Source organism: Budorcas taxicolor, chromosome 8, assembly GCF_023091745.1.
Source record: "Budorcas taxicolor isolate Tak-1 chromosome 8, Takin1.1, whole genome shotgun sequence".
Lineage (NCBI taxonomy): Eukaryota > Metazoa > Chordata > Mammalia > Artiodactyla > Bovidae > Budorcas > Budorcas taxicolor.
In genome coordinates this window covers 67,723,648-67,746,160 of record NC_068917.1, presented here as the reverse complement: position 1 = coordinate 67,746,160, position 22,513 = coordinate 67,723,648, and the positions used below count along the sequence as shown (strand labels likewise).

General features: G+C 35.1%; 1 protein-coding gene across 1 annotated transcript in view; it reads right to left on the bottom strand.

Moving 5' to 3' along the window:
- Positions 1 to 22,513, bottom strand: part of STX17 (syntaxin 17) — a 66,066-nt gene that overhangs the window by 30,034 nt on the left and 13,519 nt on the right. Inside the window, exon 3 of the mRNA XM_052645098.1 lies at positions 13,771 to 13,836. Coding sequence (XP_052501058.1) covers positions 13,771 to 13,836 — 66 coding nt within the window. The remainder of the gene's footprint in view (positions 1 to 13,770; positions 13,837 to 22,513) is intronic.

Sequence of the window (22,513 nt, the reverse complement as noted above, 5' to 3'; positions counted from 1 at the left end):
CAAATGAAATTAAAATGACAATAAGATTCCACTACAGACCTACAAAAAGTGGCTAAAATTAAAAGGTTAACCATAACAAGTGTTGGCAAGCATATGAAGGAACTGGCAGGAGTTTAAAATGCTACAATTATTTTGGAAAACAGCTTGGCAGTTCTTAAAAAGGTAAAGAATATGACCCAGTCATTCTATTCATAAGTATTTATCCAAGAGAAACGAAATTCTTTGTACATACAAAGTCTTATATTCAAACATTCATAGTAGACTTATTTGTAGTAGACAAAAACTAGAAATACCCAAATGTCCATCAACAGATGAATAGATAAACAGACTGTGGTAGATCCATAAAATATAGTATCTACTCAATAATAAAAAGTGGTGAAGTTTATTCGTGTCAAGCTGTCATAGGGTCAGCAGCGTTGGGACCAGGAGGCCAGATAACCATGTCAGCTGCGGCTGTGAGGCAGCCAATGTGGCCCCCTTGTCAGGGCCCAAGGAAATGAGTTTGGAGAAACCAAAGAAGATGACTAAAGAGGACTGCAGAAAGAAAAAGGATCTAGAAGAACAGTGAAAACTGGGCAATGCCCCTGCAGAAGTTGATGAAGAAGGAAAAGACATCAATCCTCATATTCCTCAGTATATTTCTTCAGTGCCATGGTATGTTGATCCATCAAAAATGCCTACTTTAAAGCACCAGAGACCACAGCCAGAGAAACAAAAGCAGTATAGGCCCATCTGGAGAATGGTATAAGAGGGGTGTAAAAGAGAATTCCATAACTACTAAATATCAAAAAGGAGCATGTGAAAACTGTAGAGCCATGACACACAAAACGAAAGACTGTTTTGAGAGACCTAGGTGAGTTGGAGCAAAATTTACAGAGACTAATATAGCTCCAGATGAACATGTCCAGCCTCAGCTGATGTTTGACTACGATGGGAAGAGGGATCGGTGGAATGGCTACAATCCAGATATATGAAAATTGTAGAAGAGTTTATTTTGGGGAGGCTCCAAAGTCACTGCAGATGGTGACTGCAGCCATGAAATTAAAAGACCCTTACTCCTTGGAAGGAAAGTTATGACCAACCTAGATAGCACATTGAAAAGCAGAGATATTACTTTGCCAACAAAGGTCCGTCTAGTCGAGGCTATGGTTTTTCCAGTGGTCACGTATGGATGTGAGAGTTGGACTGTGAAGAAACCTGAGTGCCGAAGAATTGATGCTTTTGAACTGTGGTGTGGGAGAAGACTCTTGAGAGTCCCTTGGACTGCAAGGAGATCCAACCAGTCCATTCTAAAGGAGATCAGTCCTGGGTATTCATTGGAAGGACTGATGCTGAAGCTGAAACTCCAATACTTTAGCCACATCATGCGAAGAGTTGACTCATTGGAAAAGACTCTGATGCTGGGAGGGTTTGGGGGCAGGAGGAGAAGGGGACGATAGAGGATGAGAGGGCTGGATGGCATCACCGACTCAATGGACACGGGTTTGGGTAGACTCTGGGAGTTGGTGATAGACAAGGAGGCCTGGCATGCTGTGGTTCGTGGGGTTGCAAAGAGTTGGACACAACTGAGCGACTGAACTGAACTGAACTGATGCCAAAGTTGACCTAGCAAAGCAAACACTGAAAGCCCAAAAACTCCAAGAAGAATTAGCCTCAGGAAAATTAGTGGAACAGGCTAATTCTCTAAAACATCAGTGGGGAGAAGAAGAAATGAATTCTCAGATGGAAAAAGATCATAACAATGAAGATGAGGATGAAGATAAATATGCAGATGATATTGGCATGCCTGGACAGAATTTTGACTCTAAGAGATGAATTACTGTCATAATCTCAGGATTTGAGAATATATTGTAAAATATTTGTAGAATTTAGATCCAAATTCTGCTTACTATGATCCCAAAACTGGAGCAATGAAAGAGAATCCCTATGTAAATGCAGGAATGAATCCAGATGAAGTCAGCTATGCAGGGGATAACTTCATTAGATACACAGGTGATACCATTTCAATGGCTCATACTCAACTGTTTGCTTGGGAAGCCTATGACAAGGGGTGTGAAGTGCATCTACAGGCAGATCCTACAAAACTAGAGCTACTGTATGAGTCCTTCAAAGTCAAGAAAGAAGACTTCAAAGAACAGCAGAAAGAAAGCATCCTGGAAAAGTACGGCAGGCAAGAACGCTTGGATGCTCCTCCAGCCAAATTGCTTTTAGCTCAGACTGAAAACTATGTGGAATACTCAAGATATTGGACAGTCATCAAAGGCCAGGAGTGGCTGTCACCTGCTCCAAGTACGAGGAAGATCTGAAGATCAACAATCATACACATATCTGGGGATCTTACTGGAAAGAAGGCCGATGGGGATACAAATGCTGTCATTCTTTTTTCAAGTATTCCTATTGTACTGTAGAAGCTGGGAATGAGACTGCTAATTCAGAGGAATGTATTGTAAATGATGCAACTGGAGAAGAATCTGTGAAAAAACCCTCAAACCCTCATGGAGATGCATCAGGAAAAACTACAAGAGGAGAAAAAGAAGAAAAAAAAAGGCACTGAATGCAGAAGAGGCCCATCTTCTTCACGTCAAGGAGATCATGCAGATCGATGAGAGGAAGCGACCTTACAACAGCATATATGAAACTCAGCAACCACTGAAGAGGAAATGGAGGCCTACAGAATGAAACGTCAGAGGCCAGATGACCCCATGGCCTCCTTCCTTGGACAGTAGTAACTCGTCACTGACGGTGACCCAAGATAGACTCTGCTGATACATTCTTTTAGATTCTTGCTGTTGATTATCGATGGAAAAATCCGTATCTATTCTCGTTAAAGTCAGGAAGCAAGGAGACTGCCTGACTTTAATAAAGCATCCAGAAGTCTCATAGTAAATTCTTTCCTTTACACAGTGAAGAACAAAGAAGAAGAAATAAAGTGGTACATTAAGTGCAGATTAAGATTTTATTTGAGATTTTATATTAGTGATGTGGGTAACAGTCTTAGTTCTCCACCTATCACAAATATCTTCTCAACATTTATTTATTGTTTCAAACTTTATTTCCTCAGTTTTTATGGCCCTTTATGTAGTGTTAGGACTCATTGTGAAGGCAATTAGTTACTCTTTCTTGAAACAAGGACTTCATTTTTTTTAAATTAGTAGTAACTATAACTGTAGTTATTTGATAATCATTTCTTTTTGCCTTCTCAGATTTTTCTGATCTGAAGCTGATAACCTATCTTGAGCGCTGGGTTACTGGAAGGAAATCTGTAGAACATGTGAATAACTTTATCCCTCATGTCAATCTGTGTAGTAATAATTCTGTTTTCCACTTGGTTATAAAATTTTGATTTTCAAAACATTTCCTTGTATCTTATACTCAGAACTAAATGTGTTAGCCTTTGAATGGCGAAAAAAAGTTTTTCACCCTTGAGTCAGTGTTGACTGATCAGTCCTAGGTCTTTTATAATTCTGGATGGAGGTGTTCAGGCACCGAAATCCTCTCCTTTATCACAGAGGATATGCTTTGTGATACTAATTGCTATTTTAATTGTGACTGCCTTTATATAACAATCATGAATATTAGAGTTTTTAAAGATTGTAGAGTATCTGTTGTACCTAATCTTTATAGCCAGCAGGTGTCTTTTGGTAAAATTTGCAAAAAGTGAAACTTGAAGTTGAAGATTTCTTCAAAATATTACAAGTATAGCCTGTGGGGTTATTAGTAACTGAGAATGACATGATTTTTTAGCTTCTTCTAATAACATTGTGAAGATAATACTGACAGCATGGGATCAGTGAAAACAGCCTGTTTAAAACCCCTGACACAAGTACATTGACTTTGAACAGTTCACTGGCTTTTCCAAACTACTAAAACCCACTAGAATATTGCATTAAGTTAACATCTCAGAAATACTGCTGATGGGAAAGAAACTAAATCAAACTGTCAAGTACTGTGGATATACATTGAATCTAAATTCAGACCAGTATGAAATTAAAACAATGATGCAAACAGATCTAATTCTTACCTACTTTAAGAATGTCAAATTTTATGTTTTCATATTCCTACCTTAACATAGGCTGGTTCAACATAAAATCTGATATTAGTGTCTATTTTGTATTTTATTTATCTTTTGTTAATAAAGATATATAATTAAAAATAAAAACAAAAGTGGTGAAGTACTGATACACAATACAACATGGATGAACTTCAAAATATACATGCAAAGTGAAAGTGAAAGAAACCAGACAAAGAAGAAGTATATACTATATGCTTCTATTTATAGAACATTCTAGAAAATTCAAACTAATGCATAGTGACAGAAAGCAGGTCAGTGGTTGCTCGGGTAGTAGGAGTGTATGTGCATGTGGGAGGATGAAGAGGAAGTCAGAAAGAGGGTTACCAGGGGGGTATAAGGAAACTTTTGGGAGCAATGGATATATTTTTGTTATCTGGACTGTGGTGAAGGGTTCATGGTATCTTGATTGCGGTGATGGTCTCACGGTGTGTACATATATCAAAACTTATCAAATTGTATACTTTATCAAATGTCAATTATACCTCAAGAAAGCTGTTTGGGAAAAAAAGCAGAAACAAAAGCAAAAACAATATCATATATTATTTATATATGCTGCTGACAAGTGCTCAGTTGTGTCCAACTCTCTGTAACCCCATGGACTGCAGCCCTCCAGGCTCCTCTGTCCATGGGATTTTTCCAGGCAAGAATACTGGAGCGGGTTGCCATTTCCTTCTCCAGGTATTTATATACAGTTATATGCAGAAAAATGGCAAATACTTAAAACAAGGGAAAAGATTTCCTTCAGATGCAGACAGGAACAAAGTAAATGGAATCAAGGAAGGGTACACAACTGACTTCAGTGGTATTTCTAAATTTTTCTTTCCAAAAAAAATGGGAAGAAATTGGGCAAAATGTTAAGAGTTGACAAAGTTAAGTGATGAGTACATAAATGTTATATTTTCGTTATTTCCTTTCCTACATTTTTGTATATTTGAAGTGTGTGTAACTTCTCAAAATGGTATTTCAATGTTAAATTTGTTATCAAGATAGTCCCTTATTCCTCTGTCAAGCTTTTAAGTCCAGAACCTTTCCCAGGGCTACAGAATGTATGTAAAAATTAACATACCAGGCCTCTGACATTCTACACAAATTGTCTATACATGAGTGTTTCTGCCAAAAAGCAGACCCATAGTACCCTGATTATTAAATTAGCCACCTATCTGGCATTCTTGCTTCAATCCTTGCTCCCACAGAATCTATCCTTCTCATAATAGGCAAGGTGCTCTTTTAAATCATATCACATTATCATATGCTCAAAACTTTAAGTTACCACATCCTGCAAGGCCTTCCCTAATTAGAGACAGCTGATCTCTCTGACCTCATCTCTTGGGCTCACATCAACCACACTAACCTCCTTATTACTCCCTGAATATGACACACATCCTCTCACCTCAGAGTCTTCACACTGGGTTTCCCTTATGCCTTTACTTCCTCCAGGTCTCAGCTCAAATGTCATTAGAAACCTTCCACAACCATCCTTTATACAAAAGAACACTCATCATCTCCAGCAATTCTTTGTTCTTTTTAACGAGCTTTTGCTTTTACTTCAAGGTACTTATAATCATCTAAATATTTATTTTAAAAATATGTCTGTTTTCTTCATTCCTACCCCCAACATATAAGTTTAATGAGAAAAGAATTTTCTTCTGTTTTGCTCACAGCTGTATCTCCAGTGGCTTGAATAGTATCTGTGGTGGTGGTTTAGTGGCTAAGTCATGTCTTGTAACTGCATGGACTGTAGCCCGCCAGGCTCCTCTGTGCATGGGATTTCCCAGGCAAGAATACTGGAGTGAGTTGCCATTTCCTTCTCCAAGGGATCTTTCCAACCTAGGGATCAAACCTGCGTCTCCTACATTACAGGCGGATTTTTTACTGCTGAGCCACCAGGGAAGCTCTGGAATAGTATCTAGGACATAGTAAATGTTCAAGTGTTTCTGTTCTCCTAATAATCAGGTTCTCCCAATAATCTCCTGAAAATAAACAATAGTATGCCAAGTTCTGAAAATATGCAAAACTATCAAGTTTGATAAATGGTACTATAATCAAGGAAATAAGTTTTTTTTTTTAAAGTATACCAACTCAGTAATTAAAACATTTTGCAGTAAGCAAGTAGTAGTAAACTGCAAACTATGGCCAAATTTTCAGTAAAGTAAAGGTGACATCTCTTTCTTTCTAGTTCTGCATCTAAATTTAGTAACTAGTTATGGCTTTTTCCCTTCTTCCAGAAATATCCTGAAATTTCTGTCTATAGATTAAAAGATATATTTAAATGTATACTTATCTATTCTGATAATTGTAAAAAGTAATCATTCTGAGTTAATTAAATTCTGAAAAATGGCTAATTATGTATGTAATGATTAAAACAAGAGAGGCTATGCATATATTTGCCTTTGTTAAATATTGATTTAAGGATTTCTAATGTGTTTTTACAACATGTAATTTTGAGAGCAAATTGTACACAGCAGAAAACATTTGGTATCATAATAATTAATCTGATTTCTTTACAAACATAAAGCACAAGTCCACTGGGAAACATTTAAACAACTTAGAGTAAACACATTCTAGATGTCATACAATTTATTATCAAGGACCCCAAAGCCATAACTATTTAATTAAAATAAATCTGGACTATCCCTTGCTTGTATTACCTAACTATTACGTTAAGGTATTAATAGTAGTTAATGACTTCACACATATTTCAATATCAAAAGGCACCGAAAAGATTACATATAGCTTAAAATATATTACATGAACCACCAAAAGGAATAAAAACCAAAGGAGAAAAGGGCCTCCATTCGTTTACTCAAAAAATATGTAATGAAGACCTACTGTCTATGTATTAAGTGCAGTATTCCTGAGAATATTCCTGGATTAGTCTGTCTACCTGAGTTAATATTAAAAATAATTCCCCTGTCCTTCAACTTATGACAGTCTGGTGCTTTAGACGAACACCAGTTTCTCTGTTCTCCAGCCTTCTTTAATCCGAAAAAGGAGAATAATATTGCCCTTATCCAGCATCCAAATAGCTGACATTCTATCACTTACTGGTCTCCAGAATATATTTGACAATTAGTCACATACTGACTTATGATACTTCTTTTCCTAAAGCTTTAAATTATTATTTAATATAATTGGCCATAAGATCTATCTATGAAAATTAACTATATTTCTATATATACCACCAAAAGTTAGAAAACATAATTTAAAAGGACAATGTTTCACACCTTCCTCAAACACAAAGACACATCCTAAAACAATAAAGTATTTAAGAACAAATTAATGAAGTAGATTGAAATAGACAAAATTAAGTGTAAGTCCTGTATTCCAGTCATTTGTTGCTGCACAACAAATTCCTCCAAACTCCTCCTGCCTAAAACCACCACTTAATTTTGCTAATGACTTTGCAGACCAGACATTGAAGAAATCAGCTGAAGAGTTCTTCCCTGGGGTCACTCATGTAATTAAGTCAGGCACTGGCTGAAGTTGTATTCATTTGAAGGCTCAACTGCACTGATGTCCAAGATGGCTCACTCATGTGGCTAGCACTTGAGGCTGGAAATTCCTAAGAGCTCAGTTGTGGCTGTGGATATCTCCTGCATGGAGGTCTTCAGATATTTGGATGTTTCGCATATGGCTAATTTCCTCCAGTGCAAGCATCCTCAGAGAACCACTGGGAGCTATTTGGCTTTTTCTAACCTAGCCTCAGAGGTCTAGTGGCATTACTTCTGCCTCAGCTCAGATTCAAAGGGAGGGGAATGAGACTCCACCTGTTGGTGGGGAGTAACAAGGTCATATTGTAGAAGACCATGTACGATGATAAAAACCTTGGTCGATATCTTGATAGATTGTACAATCTACCACAATCTTATGCATAAAACTATAATGATACACATATAATAAAGAAGTTGTAAACAAGTGCAAGAATATCATATATTCATAGGTAGGAAAACTGGACATTGTAAATATGTCAATTTTCTCTAAATAGATGAACAAATCTAATGTGATTCCCATATTTCCAACAAGATTGTGTATAAACTTTGAAAAGCAGATCCCAAATTTTATATGGATTACCAAATGGCCAAGTACAGCCAAAACACTCCTGGGAAGGAAAAACAAGGTAACCGTATTGTCCTACTAGATATCAAGCCTTATAAGAAGGCTGTCTTAACATAGTGTGGACTTTGATGGAGAAATAGACAAATAGAAGAGAAAGACCAGAGACAGACTCATGCATATATGGAACTGCAATATGTAAGTAACACTGCAGAAATCTGTTAATAATGAAAGACAACTGGTTTTCCAAATGGGATAATATTTTACTTATACCTACCTCATACCAGGTGGATTAACAACTTAAATGTTAAAAGCAAAATATTTAAAATATTCAATAGAAAATATAGGGAAATATCTTCTTGATCTTAGGACACAGAACATTCCCTGAACAAGACAGCAAAAGCATGAACCACAAGGGAAAAGACTGATAAATAAAGACTGACACATTTAAATTAAGAGCTCCTTTTCAACAAAGACATTGTAACAAAAGTAAAAGGACAGTTCTTACTGTACAAATCTAATAATGATAAATCTAGAAAATTCATAGTAACTGTTCATGAAATTGTTTATCTAAAAATGTTTTACACAAACTAGCAAAGAACAAGCCTATACAAAAAATTCAAGGCATATACGAATAAAACTAAGCCAATACCTACATCTAAAAACAGTTTCAATCTCATTATTTTAATGGTACACACAAAACTTCTATGCCAGATGGAGATCAATAATGTAAATATACATATATAGTTTTAAAAAATCACTAAACAAACACTTTGACCCTACCACTGTCTCAAGAAAGTCATAAGTGATTTTCAATAACATGTTAAACAGTGAAGATGGTAAGAAACAAAAGTCATAATAATCTCATTGACATTAACATGCACAGTACCATTCCATAAACTCTGAATCTTGCTGAGCAGCTGGCATTCTGAGATACACAATTAGTGGAGACATAGTAACTGATATTAGGGCTATAATCTAGGCAACAAGAAATACTGATAAAATACATATATATGAAAGGCAAGTCAAATTTCCACCTAAGTCTCAAATCAATCTTTTTTTCTATACCTTCACCATTTCTGTAACCACTCCTAAATAATCTCTCGCACTGATTATATTCTATCCCAATCTACTGAGTATACTGCAGCCATAGTAACCTTTCTTGAAATGTAAGAGGACTAAAGATGCCTTTTTTGGTGAGACTTCAAATTCAGAAACATTTGGCACAGGGCTAAAATAGAGAGGGGGCAGGACTCACATGACTGAACAATGGAAGCACAGCAGAATTCACCTACGCTGCTTCTGTAATTAGGAAATAAGTGCATACTTACCCTAGGAGGAAAACAAGGATTCTTCTTCAGAAAACTAAACCACAACAACCTCCAGACACTGATACTTGGAGGTTGCTCCAAAGAAAATGCCAGCCTATCAAAGAAAATTTAAGTGAAGTCCACCAGGAGACAAGCAATAAGCTCTTTAATGTCTCAGAAAAGCAGAAAGAATTGTTATGTCCAAAGGTAAAATGCTATAAAAAATAATAAGAAAAAGTTCTTGGGAAATAAATGTCATAATAGTAGAAACAAAGAATTCAGTAGAAAGAATTGAAAATAAAGCTGAGGAAATCTCTCAGAAAAGAGAATAGAAAATTAGAAAAGCAATCCAAGAGTTTTCCATTCAACTGAATAGAGATCAGCAAACTTTTTCTGCAAAGGATTGGACAGTAAATAGTTTAGGCTTTGCCAGCCATATGATCTCTTGATGCAACCATTCAATTCTGCTGTTGTAGTATGAAAACAGTCAAAGATAGTACATAAACAAATGGGGCCCACAGCAGGCAAGATTTGGCCTGTGAGCTATAGTTTGCTGACCCTTGTGGTAAAAGGATAGTTTTAAAAGAGAGGACAAAAGAAAACAACAGAGGAATAAATAATCAATAAGTAAGAAAAATTCCCAGGGGCTTCCTTGGTGGTCCAGTGGTTAAGAATCCATCTGCCAATGCAGGGAACACAGGTTTAATCCCTGATCCAGAAAGATCACACATGCTGTGAGACAACTAAGCCCATGCACCACAAATACTGAACCTGCACTCTAGAGCCCACAAGCTGCAACAACTGAAGCCTGCATGCCCTAACCCCATGCTCCAAAACAAGAGAAGCCACTGCAACAAGAAACCAACACAGTGCAACTAGAGTAGCCCCTGATTACCATAACTAGAGAAAGTCCTAGAGCAGCAATGAAGACCCAGTGCAGCCAAAATAAGTAAATAATTTTTTTAAATATATTTTATGAAAAGGAAAGAAAAATTCACAGAACTAAAATCATGAGTTTTTAAATTGAAAGTGTCCAATACGAAGCATATAACATTATCAAATTTCAGAGTTCCCAAAAGGAAAAAAAACTTGGTCCTACACAAAGAATGGGAAACTAGATGATATTTACTTTTTAAGAGCAACAGTAAATTAGAAAGCCTTCAAAACTGAAAGAGAATTCTATACCTACTGAAATTAGCAATCACATGTGAGGGGAGAATAACAGTATTTATCAGACACATAATAAATTAAAATTTTACCTCTAAGGTACCTTTATTTGAGAGCTATTGAAAGATATATTCCAACAGAACAATGGAGTAAGCCAAAAATGAGGAAGACGTGATATCCAGAAAAAACAGGAACCCAACACGGGAACAACTGAGGGAAGTCCCAGAACAACAGCTGTGCAACAAACCTAGAAAATGAGTTCAGATTGGAAATGGCAGAAGAAGGGTTTCAGGAGAGAGTCTTTACAATAGAGAATTGAACTGACATATTTGAGCATATGAAAAATATTGACAGCATTGTGGCAGAGATGTGGAGCAAGATGATATGGGGTGGGAGGTGGGAGGGGGGTTCATGTTTGGGAATGCATGTACACCCGTGGTGGATTCATGTCAATGTATGGCAAACCCAATACAGTATTGTAAAGTAAAACAAAGTAAAAATAAAAATTTAAATAATAAAAAAATAAAACATTAGCTACAACAAACATAAAAAAAATTAACTAAAAATATACAAAAAACAGGAAATTTTTTTAAATGAAAAGATTATTAACTCCAAAAGAAGCAAAAGGACAGTTAACATCATACTTAACAATAAAAAGGACAAAGTATTTCCTCTAAGGTCAGAAACAAGACAAGAATGTCCACTCTTAGCACTTTTATTCAACATAGTATTGGAAGTTCCAGCCACAGCAATCAGATGAGAAAAAGAAATAAAAGGAATCCAAACTGAAAAGAAAGTAGTAAAACTGTCACTGTTTGCAGGTGACATGATACTTAGAAAATCCTAAACATACCACCAGCAAACTACTAGAGCTCAATAAATTCGGTAAATTTGCAGGATGCAAAATTAATATACAGAAATCTGTTGCATTTCTATATACTAACAACAAAGTAATCAGAAAGAGTAATTAAGTAAATAATCCATCCACCACTGCATCAAAAAGAATAAAATATCTAGGAATAAACCTACCTAAGGAGGTAAAAGACCTATACCTGGAACACTATAAAAAACTAATGAAAGAAATGAAGATGACACAAACAGACAGAAAGATATACCATGTACATGGATTGGAAGAGTTAATATTCTTAAAATGACCATACTCCCCAAAGCAATCTATATATTCAATGCAAACCCTACCAATATGCCAAGGGCACTTTTCACAGTACTAGAACAAATAATTTTTAAGTCTGTATGGAAACAAAAAAGATCCTAAATGGCCAAAACAATCTTGAGAGAGAACAGAGCTGGAGGAATCATGCTCCCTGACTTCTGACTATACTACAAAGCTACAGTAATCAAAACAGTATGGTATTGGCACAAAAACAGACACATAGATAGTGGCACAGAATAGAGAGCTGAGAAATAAATCCACCTACTCATGGTCAATAAATCTACAAAAAGAGGCTAGAATATACGATGGAAAAAAGTCGTCTCTTCAGTAAGTAGAGGCAGGACAGTTACATATAAAAGAATGCAATTAGAAAATTCTCTAAAACCATATACAAAAATAAACTCAAAATGGATTAAAGACTTAAATGTAAGACCAGAAACCATAAAGCTTATAGAAGAAAACACAGGCAGAACACTCTGACATAAATCTTCGCAATATTTCTTTTGGATCTGTCTCCTAAAGAAAAGGAAATAGAAGCAAAAATAAACAAATGGGACCTAATCAAACTTAAAAGCTTTTGCACAGAAAAAGAAACCACTGGCAAAACAAAAAGACAACCTACTGGATGGGAGAAAATGTGTGCTAATGATGTGACCAATAGGGGTTTATACCCAAAGTATATAAACAACTTGTATATATCAACAGCAAAAACAACAAACAATCCAACTAAAAAATGTGCAGAAGACCTAAGCAGACTCACAGATATAGAGAACAAATTGATGATTACCATTAAGGACAGAGAAAGGAGGTGGGGCAAGACAGGAGTAGGCAACTAAGAGATACAATCTACTTCGTAGAAAATAGATAAGCTACAAGGATAAATATATCCTTGTACAATACAGGGAATATAGCCAATATCTTATAATAACTATAAATGGAATATAACCTTTAAAAATTGTGAATCACTATGTTATATACCTATAACTTATATAATACCGTATATCAACTATATTTCAATTAAAAATAAACACTGAACACATTCTAAAAGTCATCAGATTAAAACAAAGCAAAAGTCTGTACTGTTTATCACTATTTGGCTTAGCAAGAAACAATGTCTTTATAATCAAAACAATGAGATATCACTCATTTAACCAAAAATTATAATAATATAAATACGGGGAAGAAAATAGGAGAGTAGGGTTGAAAGCTAGATCTGCACCTCATATAGCAAGAAGTGAAGAGGCTATGTCTAAACCTGATTAAGAAATAACAGTCTACACATGGTATTTAGGAATAGAGAATTAAATACCAGAGAACATGGCCAAAAGGATTAAAAGTAGTTTCTTAAAAGAAGGACCTGGAGATGTAGAAGGGTAGGTGCTATGTCTTTTTACTTGGCTTTTAACTATGTAAATATATGAATTTCAAAAATTAATTTAAAATAATTAACATTTATCAAAAAGCCAATAACTGGCAAATAATATTTACAACACTACATTACTGCATCAGTCTTATAAAAAGAAGATCAATTATCTTAAAATTATAAGGAATTCTGACAGAAGACAACAACATAATATATGCAAGGGACATGAACAGACAATTCATTAAAAAAAAATTTACTATCCAAGGTACATATAAAAAGTTTCACCTTTCAAAGCAATGAAAGAAAAAGTCCAGATTAAAACAACAAAGCAGTATTATTTTAACCTATTAATTAGCAAAAATTTGAGGAATGAATAGTATTAATGTTGTAAAATCGATACATAGTGAAAGTGTAAGTTAATATATCATTTCTGGAGAAAATTTTGGTAATATTATTCAAAACCTTAAAAAGATGACTGACATCTGATTCAATAATTTCTGCTAAAAATGCACCTTTAAGGAAATAGTTACAAATACAATAAAAGGATTCAGCTACAAGGGTATTTATTTTAGCAAAATTTCTTTAAGACTGTCTTTTTCATATCGATTTAACTGAAACAATAAAATAGCCGTACCTGAACTGTACGTCCTGCATTGATATGCTCTTCATGCAACTTGTCCCATACTCTGCACCTCTGATACTGTACGAAAGAAAAGGAAAGGTACTGAACTTTTTAAATCACTAAGTGATTATTCCCAGTTTACCACAAAAATCCCCACTCACCCACCCAAACTTAAACATGCAAGCTAAAAAACTTACTGACTTAGTAGTGGGAATTAACTGTCCAAAGACCATATAGGTAGGAAGTTTTCAAAAACATTACACACAAAATTCTGGCAAACGGTAAAACAAATAAAAACCACTAAATACTATTTACTTTCTTTTACTGAAAAAGAGTATGTATTTTGTCAATAATGCATACTCCTTGGAGGTGAAAAAAAAATAAAGATTGAGAATGTAAAAGAAGGTGAAAAATGAAAAGATTAACAGCATTCATCAGATATTCTTACTATACATGAAGATTTTGAAATGTCTGTTAATGATAGAGTCAACTACTGAAAACTAAAATCTCATTTGAGAAGAAGGAACATTGATATCACAGACTAGAAAGTATGTAAAAATGAGAATGAACATTTTATATATTTCAGCTTTTCACCTAGATTATGTTTAGTTTTCAGAGTCTCATCTAAGAAACTTATTGAGCATAATGGAAAATTTTTCATTTGAGAAGAACCATAGCAAAATGTGGTAACATGACAATATTTACACAAAATATAAACAATGTCAAACATCACATATTATTTTTGGTTGAAATTTTAAAAATCCAAATAATTAAGATGTCAGTAGATGTAAATAATAACATTAAACATATTTTTGGTATACCACCCACATACACACACACACAAAATCATCCTAGAAATATTCTGAAAGCACATAAACATGAAAATGTCCCATATGTACATAGAAGGCCTAATAGATTATAAAAGTAGAGCATTACAATTTTTTCAAGGGTATTTTTATATTCTCTATTGTTAACAACACAGCAAAAAAAGGAAACTCTTGATAACTCCTGAATTTTTTTTACATCATCTAAGAACAATAGCTATTAAGCTTAAAAATAACTAGACTATATTGAAAATATATTTGCCAAACATAAACTTAAAACCACTACCCAATCAAATAAATTTAAAATTTACTACTTTCACTAATAAAAATTGAATGATGCCAGCAGATTCAGTATAAATGTTCATTTAGATAGTGTTATATTAATAAAAAGAAGGGAATAGAAGCCAAAAATACATATCTGAAAACAAGTCACTTTAAAATTTATTACTTAATACTAATCTGTCATGATATTTTTAACAAAAATTAATGTTAAGGAAACAGAGAATCCAGGGAAGTCAGGGCTGCAAGAATCCATGGAGCAGAGTATCAGAGAAAAAGCTGCATGTGAGGATATAACTGCATTAACAGGAGAGGACCATACAGAGAGTTTCAGAGATCCGCAGGGTTTTGCTTTTGAGTCTTCAGCTGAGTACAGAGCAGCACAAGCACATAAGGAAACTACCTGAAGACAGAAAAAGAATCACTGAAAAAGACCAGGTAGGCTCATCACCCCAAATCACACAAGCCCAAAAACAGTTCATGTGACCACCAGTCAGAGTAGAAAAATCTCTCAACATACTGGAATCAGGCAGAGTACTCCAAAGTACTGTACTGTGTGGGGGAAAGTTAGGCCTGGAACAAAGTCTGTTCTGATCCTCTGCAAGCTTAAAAGAGCCTCAAAAGGATCACTGTTCCTAAATAACTTAGTTGTGTCTCAGAATAAATAAAGTTCAAAAGTACTCAAAGAAATTTTGGAATATTCAGTATCCAACAAATTCAGAATGTCTGGCATCCAATAAAAAATAACCATGCATGCAAAAAAAAAAAGCAGGAAAATATGATCTGTAATAAGAAAAACCAATCAACAAAAACAGATTTAGATATGATAGAGATAACAGAATTAACAGACAAGGATATTAAAAGTTATGATGTATTCCATGTTTAAGAAAGCTGAAGAAAACTGAAGATACAGAGATATGAAAGATATTTTTAATTCAATTCCTAAAATTAAAGATAGCTGAAATGAAAAATGAACAGAAGGTTAAGACATGCAAAGAAAAGATTAGTAAATTTAAAAATGTAAAACAGAAACCATGCAAAATGAAACAGAAAAAAAATCGCCAATAAATGAATATAGTATCAATAATCAAAGGCCAATTGAAAGCAACATTGAAAACTGAAAGCAACTGGTATGCAGGTGGACTCCCTGAAGGAAAGAAAAAATATGTGAAAAATTAATGAGATACTGGCTGAGATGGTTGAGTAAGAAGACCCTGAGCTCAGCTCCTCCCACAGGTGCACCAAAATTACAACTATTTTCAGAGCAAGTACGGATAAGAACAACTTAAAGACTACCAGAAGAGATTTTCCACAACTAAAGATATAAAGAAGAAACCATATAGTTTATGGACAAAAGATACAAACTTTCAATCATAAGATATATAAGAGCTAGGGAGATAATGTATAACATGATTAAGATAATTACCACTGCTGTATGTTACATACAAAAGTTGTTAAACAGAGAGTAAATCCTAGTCTGTTTTTTTTCTTTTATTTTGTATCTGTATGAGATGATGGACATTCATTATTTCTTTGTGATAATCATTTCATGATGTATGTAAGTCAAATCATTATGTTGTACACCTTAAAAACAGTTGTGCATGTCAGTTATATCTCAACAAGAAAGGAAAAAAGAAAAATGAATGGCCAAAGCTTTTCCAAATTTGGTAAAAACTATAAACCCACAGATCCAAGAAACTCAAGGAATACCATAAATAAGAAAATGAAGAAAATTATACTAATGCATATCATAACAAAAGTACTTACAATAAATGATAGTAAAATCTAAAAAAGAGTAAGAGAAAAAAGGATGTGAAGTACAGAGGAACACAAATAAGAATGATAGAGGACTTCTTGTGAGAAACAGTGCAAACCAGAAATCACTGAAGCAACATCTTGAAAGTACTAAAACGATCTAAAAGTCAACCTAGAATTCTATACCTAGAGAAAATATTTTTTTTCAAGTCAAGGCAAAATAAGATTTTTTTCCAAACACAAAAAAGCAAGCAGAATTCATTACCATCAGCAAAACTGCACTACAAGAAATGTGAAAAGAAGTCCTTCAGGTTGATGAGAAGATGATACCAGACAGAAACCTGGCTCTACAAAAAAGTGAGAGCACTGAAAATGGTAAATTCAGTTCAGTTGCTCAGTCGTGTCCTACTCTTTGCAACCCAATGAATCACAGCACGCCAGGCCTCCCTGTCCATCACCAACTCCCGGAGTTCACTCAAACTCATGTCAATGATGCCATCCAGCCATCTCATCCTCTGTTGGCCCCTTCTCCTCCTGCTCCCAATCCCTCCCAGCATCAGAGTCTTTTCCAATGAGTCAACTCTTCGCATGAGGTGGCCAAAGTATTGGAGTTTCAGCTTTAGCATCAGTCCTTCCAAAGAACACCCAGGACTGACCTCCTTTAGAATGGACTAGTTGGATCTCCTTGCAGTCCAAGGGACTCTCAAGAGTCTTCTCCAACACCACAGTTCAAAAGCATCAATTCTTTGGAGCTCAGCTTTCTTCACAGTCCAACTCTCACATCCATACATGACTACTGGAAAAACCAAAGCCTTGACTAGATGGACGTAAATTATATTACAGTAATACTACATAGATTCTGAGAGAAGAAATTGAAGTGTACTGTCATAAAGTTTTTATATGTGAAGTGATATATATATAACACATCACTTGAAGGTAGACTATCATAAGTTAAAGATGAATATTCTGAACTGTAAAGCAACCATTTAAAAATAAAAACAGAGAAGTATAATTAATAAGCCAATAAAAGAGAAAAAACAGAATCTTAAAAATATGCAATTAATCCAAAAGGGAGTAAAACATGAAAAAAAGGGGAGAAAGAATAGATGGAACAAATAGACAAAAAGAGCAAGATAGTAGATTTAAAGACAACCATTTGATAAACATCTATTCATTATAAAACTTATCAGAAACTTATAAAAGAAGTTAACATCCTCAACCTCATAGAAGCATCTGCAAAAACTCTACAGTTAACATCATGCTTGGTGGTAAAAGATCATTCCCTAATATTGGGAACAAGGTAAGGACTTCTGATCTTGCACTGGAGGCCATAACCAGGACAATAAGGTAAGAAAGGAAGTGAGAGAAGAAAGCAAAGGAGGGAAGGAAGGAAGGGAGGAGGAGAGGGGAAAGAGACGAAACAGAAGAGAGAAAAGAAAGAAGTAGGCAGGCAAAGATTAGAAAGGAAAAAATAAAACAGTCTGTCGTCATAACTGTCTACATAGAAAATATCAAAGACTCGATGCAAAGAGATGGAAAAGGAATGATGGGCAGATTACCTGTCAAGAGATTTTATAAAACAGTTTGCCTTTGCCAAGGGCTTCTCCTTAGGGCTTCTCTCTAAAAGGTTTTTAAACATAGCAACTTTGGAAGGAAATATTTTCTAGATGCGATTGGATATACACTTTTCACAGAGTGGGCAGAAGGATTTGTCTCAGCACTATTTGCTCTTACGTGGCTTCCAGGCCATTAAGCTTTGCCCCAATATTTCAAGGTGGGTGGAACTCAGAATGACATCCCCAGTGTGATTCAGATTCCGGTCTTTTCCTCTGCTGCATACTGCAGAGGTATTCTAATAAATACCTTTAACTGCTATGAATAAACTGGACCAAGAAAGAGGAAAAACTACAGAAAAAAATCATAGACATTGTTTTTCAGTCATTTCAGGAAGATGTTTCATGTTGTTCTTCATGTGTCTTACGGCCTCATGGTATACAAGTGGAACAGGCACAAGCAGAGAATCCAACATTCACAGAAACAGCCTTTCCCCTAGACTTTCCCCAAAGAGACCAAAGCACATTCTTATTCTGGTGAGAAAAAGCCGTGTCCACCATTCTCATCCTGTTGAACACCTTGTCTCCTTTTGCCCTCTCTTCTAGTTTATCATTTTGGATAACCCTGATTATGAACCCACACCACCATGTAATGAACGCCTCTGCACAGGAGTTTTCAGCCTTCCTGACATTAATCCCTTTGTGCTCTTTGGCAGTGACACCAGGTCTCTCAGTTTCACTTTGCCTGCTGGGCAAGGAGAACAAATATTCCAAAAGTAGTATCCGGGCTAAGAGTTCTCTCTAGAACGCCTCACCATTTACTTAAACAACTTTATATATTTGTAGGCTCACATTTTATGTCATTTCATCTTCCAGAATATTTTGATTCAAAATTGAAAAACAATGATAATAATCCTGCCTCATACTACATAGAGTATAAAAACATAAAAGCTAATCATAATTATTAAAAATGATTTTCCAAAATTATATAAGGTTTTCACTATGTGCTCAGTCACTCAGTCATATCTGACCCTTTGCAACCCCATGGACTGTAGCCTGTCAAGCTCCTCTGTCCATGGGGATTCTCCAGGTAAGAATACTGAAGTGGGTAGCCGTTCCCTCCTCCAGGGATCTTCCCAACCCAGGGATTGAAACCAGGTCTCCCACATTGCAGAAGGATTCTTTACCATCTGAGCCACCAGGGAAGCCTAAGTTATTTATTATAGGTTTGGGAAATTTTATGATGATATAACACAGAGAATGTTCAGGATTTAGGAGTTTAGGGTATAAAAGCACTTTAAACCTTATGCTGACACTTAAAAGATTTATTTAAATTTACGGGCATAGTAGGAAAAAAAGATGCTTCAGTTGGAGAGAAAAAGACCAAGAAATACTATGGAGCTGTAAAATTATATGTGATATCCAAAGGACTGACGTAAGATCAATGTGTTTGTGGTATAATGTATGATGGGAAGATGATGAGAAAGAAGCACAGAAAGTAGATGAAAGCTTCTTTTGCTGGATATAAAAGGATATCTCAATGATCTGAATGATCAGAACCCATTATAGGGAAGACGATGGCTTTATGGAGGATTAACCAGGTAGGACGAGAGTACTGTAGATGATGAAAAGTTTAAGTATTCAATTCAAATAAATAATTTATTAAACTCAATAAAAAAGAAAAAAATCAAAGACCCAAAAAGTAAAGCTACATAATATTAACAGATAGTCCAATGAGCATAACCCATAAAATTAGGATTACTCATGTAATGATGATAAATAATATCCACCGTACAGTGAGGTTAAAAGTAATTCACCTTACTGTGTCTACCATATATGAAAAATGTAAAACTCAGACACAAAAGATCTCAGGAATGTTGTGACTCTCCTAATGACTGTAAACAATTAACTGACAGCACCAATGTTGAGTACCTGAAAACAATAACGTACCTGTTAAGTAACTCATTTCTAAGTATCAACTTTGCATTCAGGGATTCTTTATATAATATCTCAATCCTCAGAATAACACTATGAGAAAGATTTTAATGTTACCTTTACAACTCTCTAGAGATCAATCATGGGCATCTGCAGATTGCCCATGAATGGTTAAAATGATGGTGAACCTGAAGGTCTACTGCACAGTGCTGTGTGGGGATGGTGTATTTGTATCTGACCCAGGTTGGAGTCAACCAGGTAATGTTCCACAGGATGTAACTAAGTTGGGATTTGAACAAAAAAAACAAAGTTTGAAAGGTGAGCAATTGGAGTGGATACTGCTAATAAATGTAGGAAAGTCACAGTATTCAATTCTATTTTTTCCATTTTCCTTCTTCACTGGAAAATGAGCATAAAAATAGAACAGTCCACAATAGACAAGACTAAGAGGAAAACAAAAACTAAAAAAGAGTGAGAACAAACTTAAATCATGCTATATTTCAGGCACAATATTAGAAGATTAATATATTTAGCAGCATGGTGATTTCAAGAAAGTAATTTAACCACTCCAAGTCTGCTTCCCCACCTGAAAAAGGAAGACAGTAAGAAGGCTAACCTATCGGGATGTTGTGAGATTAAATATGATAAATACAAAAACTTTACACAGCATTCAACAGATAAACACAATAGCTACTGTCTTTACTATTATTATTATTATTTGCTCACATGTCAAGTAAGTTGTAGAAGAGATTAGTGTCTTGGATGAAGACTGAATAGATGAAACCTTACGTCTCACAACAAAATTCTAAGAAAAAGAAAATAGCTCAGACTCTATGTTTGCTACACAATGTTAAACCTAAATTAGGTTTAATTATTAAAGGCTGTCATTCCAAACACCTGCAGAGGAGAAAAGGCTTTAAATGATTTAATGTGTGTTGGGGGGGAGGGAATTATAAGAAATAACCCCCTAAAAATTTAGTTAAGTTGGGACCACTGACAAACATTTCTAAATGTTTGTTTTTACAAAATGTCATTTTTTTGTATTGTCTATTTGCACAGTGATGCTAGATAGATAAGTTAAAGTTGTACTATAACTTGATGCAATTAGGATGCTTTTGGTTGCAAATAACAGAAAGCTGAAAGTTTAAAGAAATGGCTTTACTAATAAAGATATTTATTACCTCACATAAACAGCACCCTCAAAGTGGGATGATAAATTCAAGGGTAGTTTAGTTCAGAAGCTTACAAGGTTGTCAAGCACCCAAGTTCTGTCTGCTTTATTACCTTCAACAAAGAGTTTTCATTCTCATACTTATCCCCTCCTGGCTATAGTTACATATACAACAGGGAGACATAAGACCAGCAGAACTGCTTCCTCCTGTGTACATCTTTATACAGTAGAAAAGTCTTTTCCAGAAGTTCCATATCCCAAACATGTTTTCCCTCAAGTCTCATTAGTCAGATATGTCTATTTTTCATTGCTAACCAAACACTGACAAGCATGAAATTATCACCATTAGACCCATTACCATCACCAGCTGTGCTGAGGCTTTCCTATCCTATAACACAGGAGAAAGCAAACTGAATCAGGAGTCCAGCAGAAAAAAACTATGAGGGGGGAAATGTGATTGTAAGATTGAAACCAACATTCTCATACTAAAAAGAGAAATGGGAATAGTTTTTGTTGTAATCACAAGTTAAAAAAACAAGTAAATGAAACCAAATCAAAAGTAACAAATCAACAAGACTGATTATATCTGATTTTGTACCACATAGTTCAGGCTTCATACTGCCTAAATAGTCTATACCACTCATTTTCACACCTAATTATATGTTGTCTCATCATATCTGAATATTTCCTATCTTATTTCTTTAACTGGAGGGTAAACTTCTTACAGATTAGAGACCTAATTTTTTACATAACTTTCAACGCTAAAAATATAAGAAATAGCAAACACCAGCGCTTATGAAAAGCCAACATATGTTTATATCCTGTAATAATTTCCCTTCTCATTAAACCTGGCAGATAGAAGAAATATTCATCTCTGCCCTTTTTCAAAATTTAACCAAAATGACAGTAAAGAACTTTAAAAGAGATCAACCCCCAAGAATAATGAGAATACAACAGGAGATATTAACTGACGAGAAACTTTAACAACATTTTGGAAGCTGGAAAGAGAATGGATATGTTACAGCTGACTTAGTCGAGCAGAGAAAGTTGAAACCCAGGGTTACAGAAGGGGTGGAAAGTGGGAGAGAAAGGCAGTGAGAAGTAAGTCAAAGGAACAGCACTACTCCAGAAAGACTCAGTTAACTAGAGGTACCACAGCCAGGTAATCAGGAGGATGTGTATGGTGGGGCATGCTACACAGTAAGTTTTCCCCAAAAATTCTATAAAATGAAACAAAG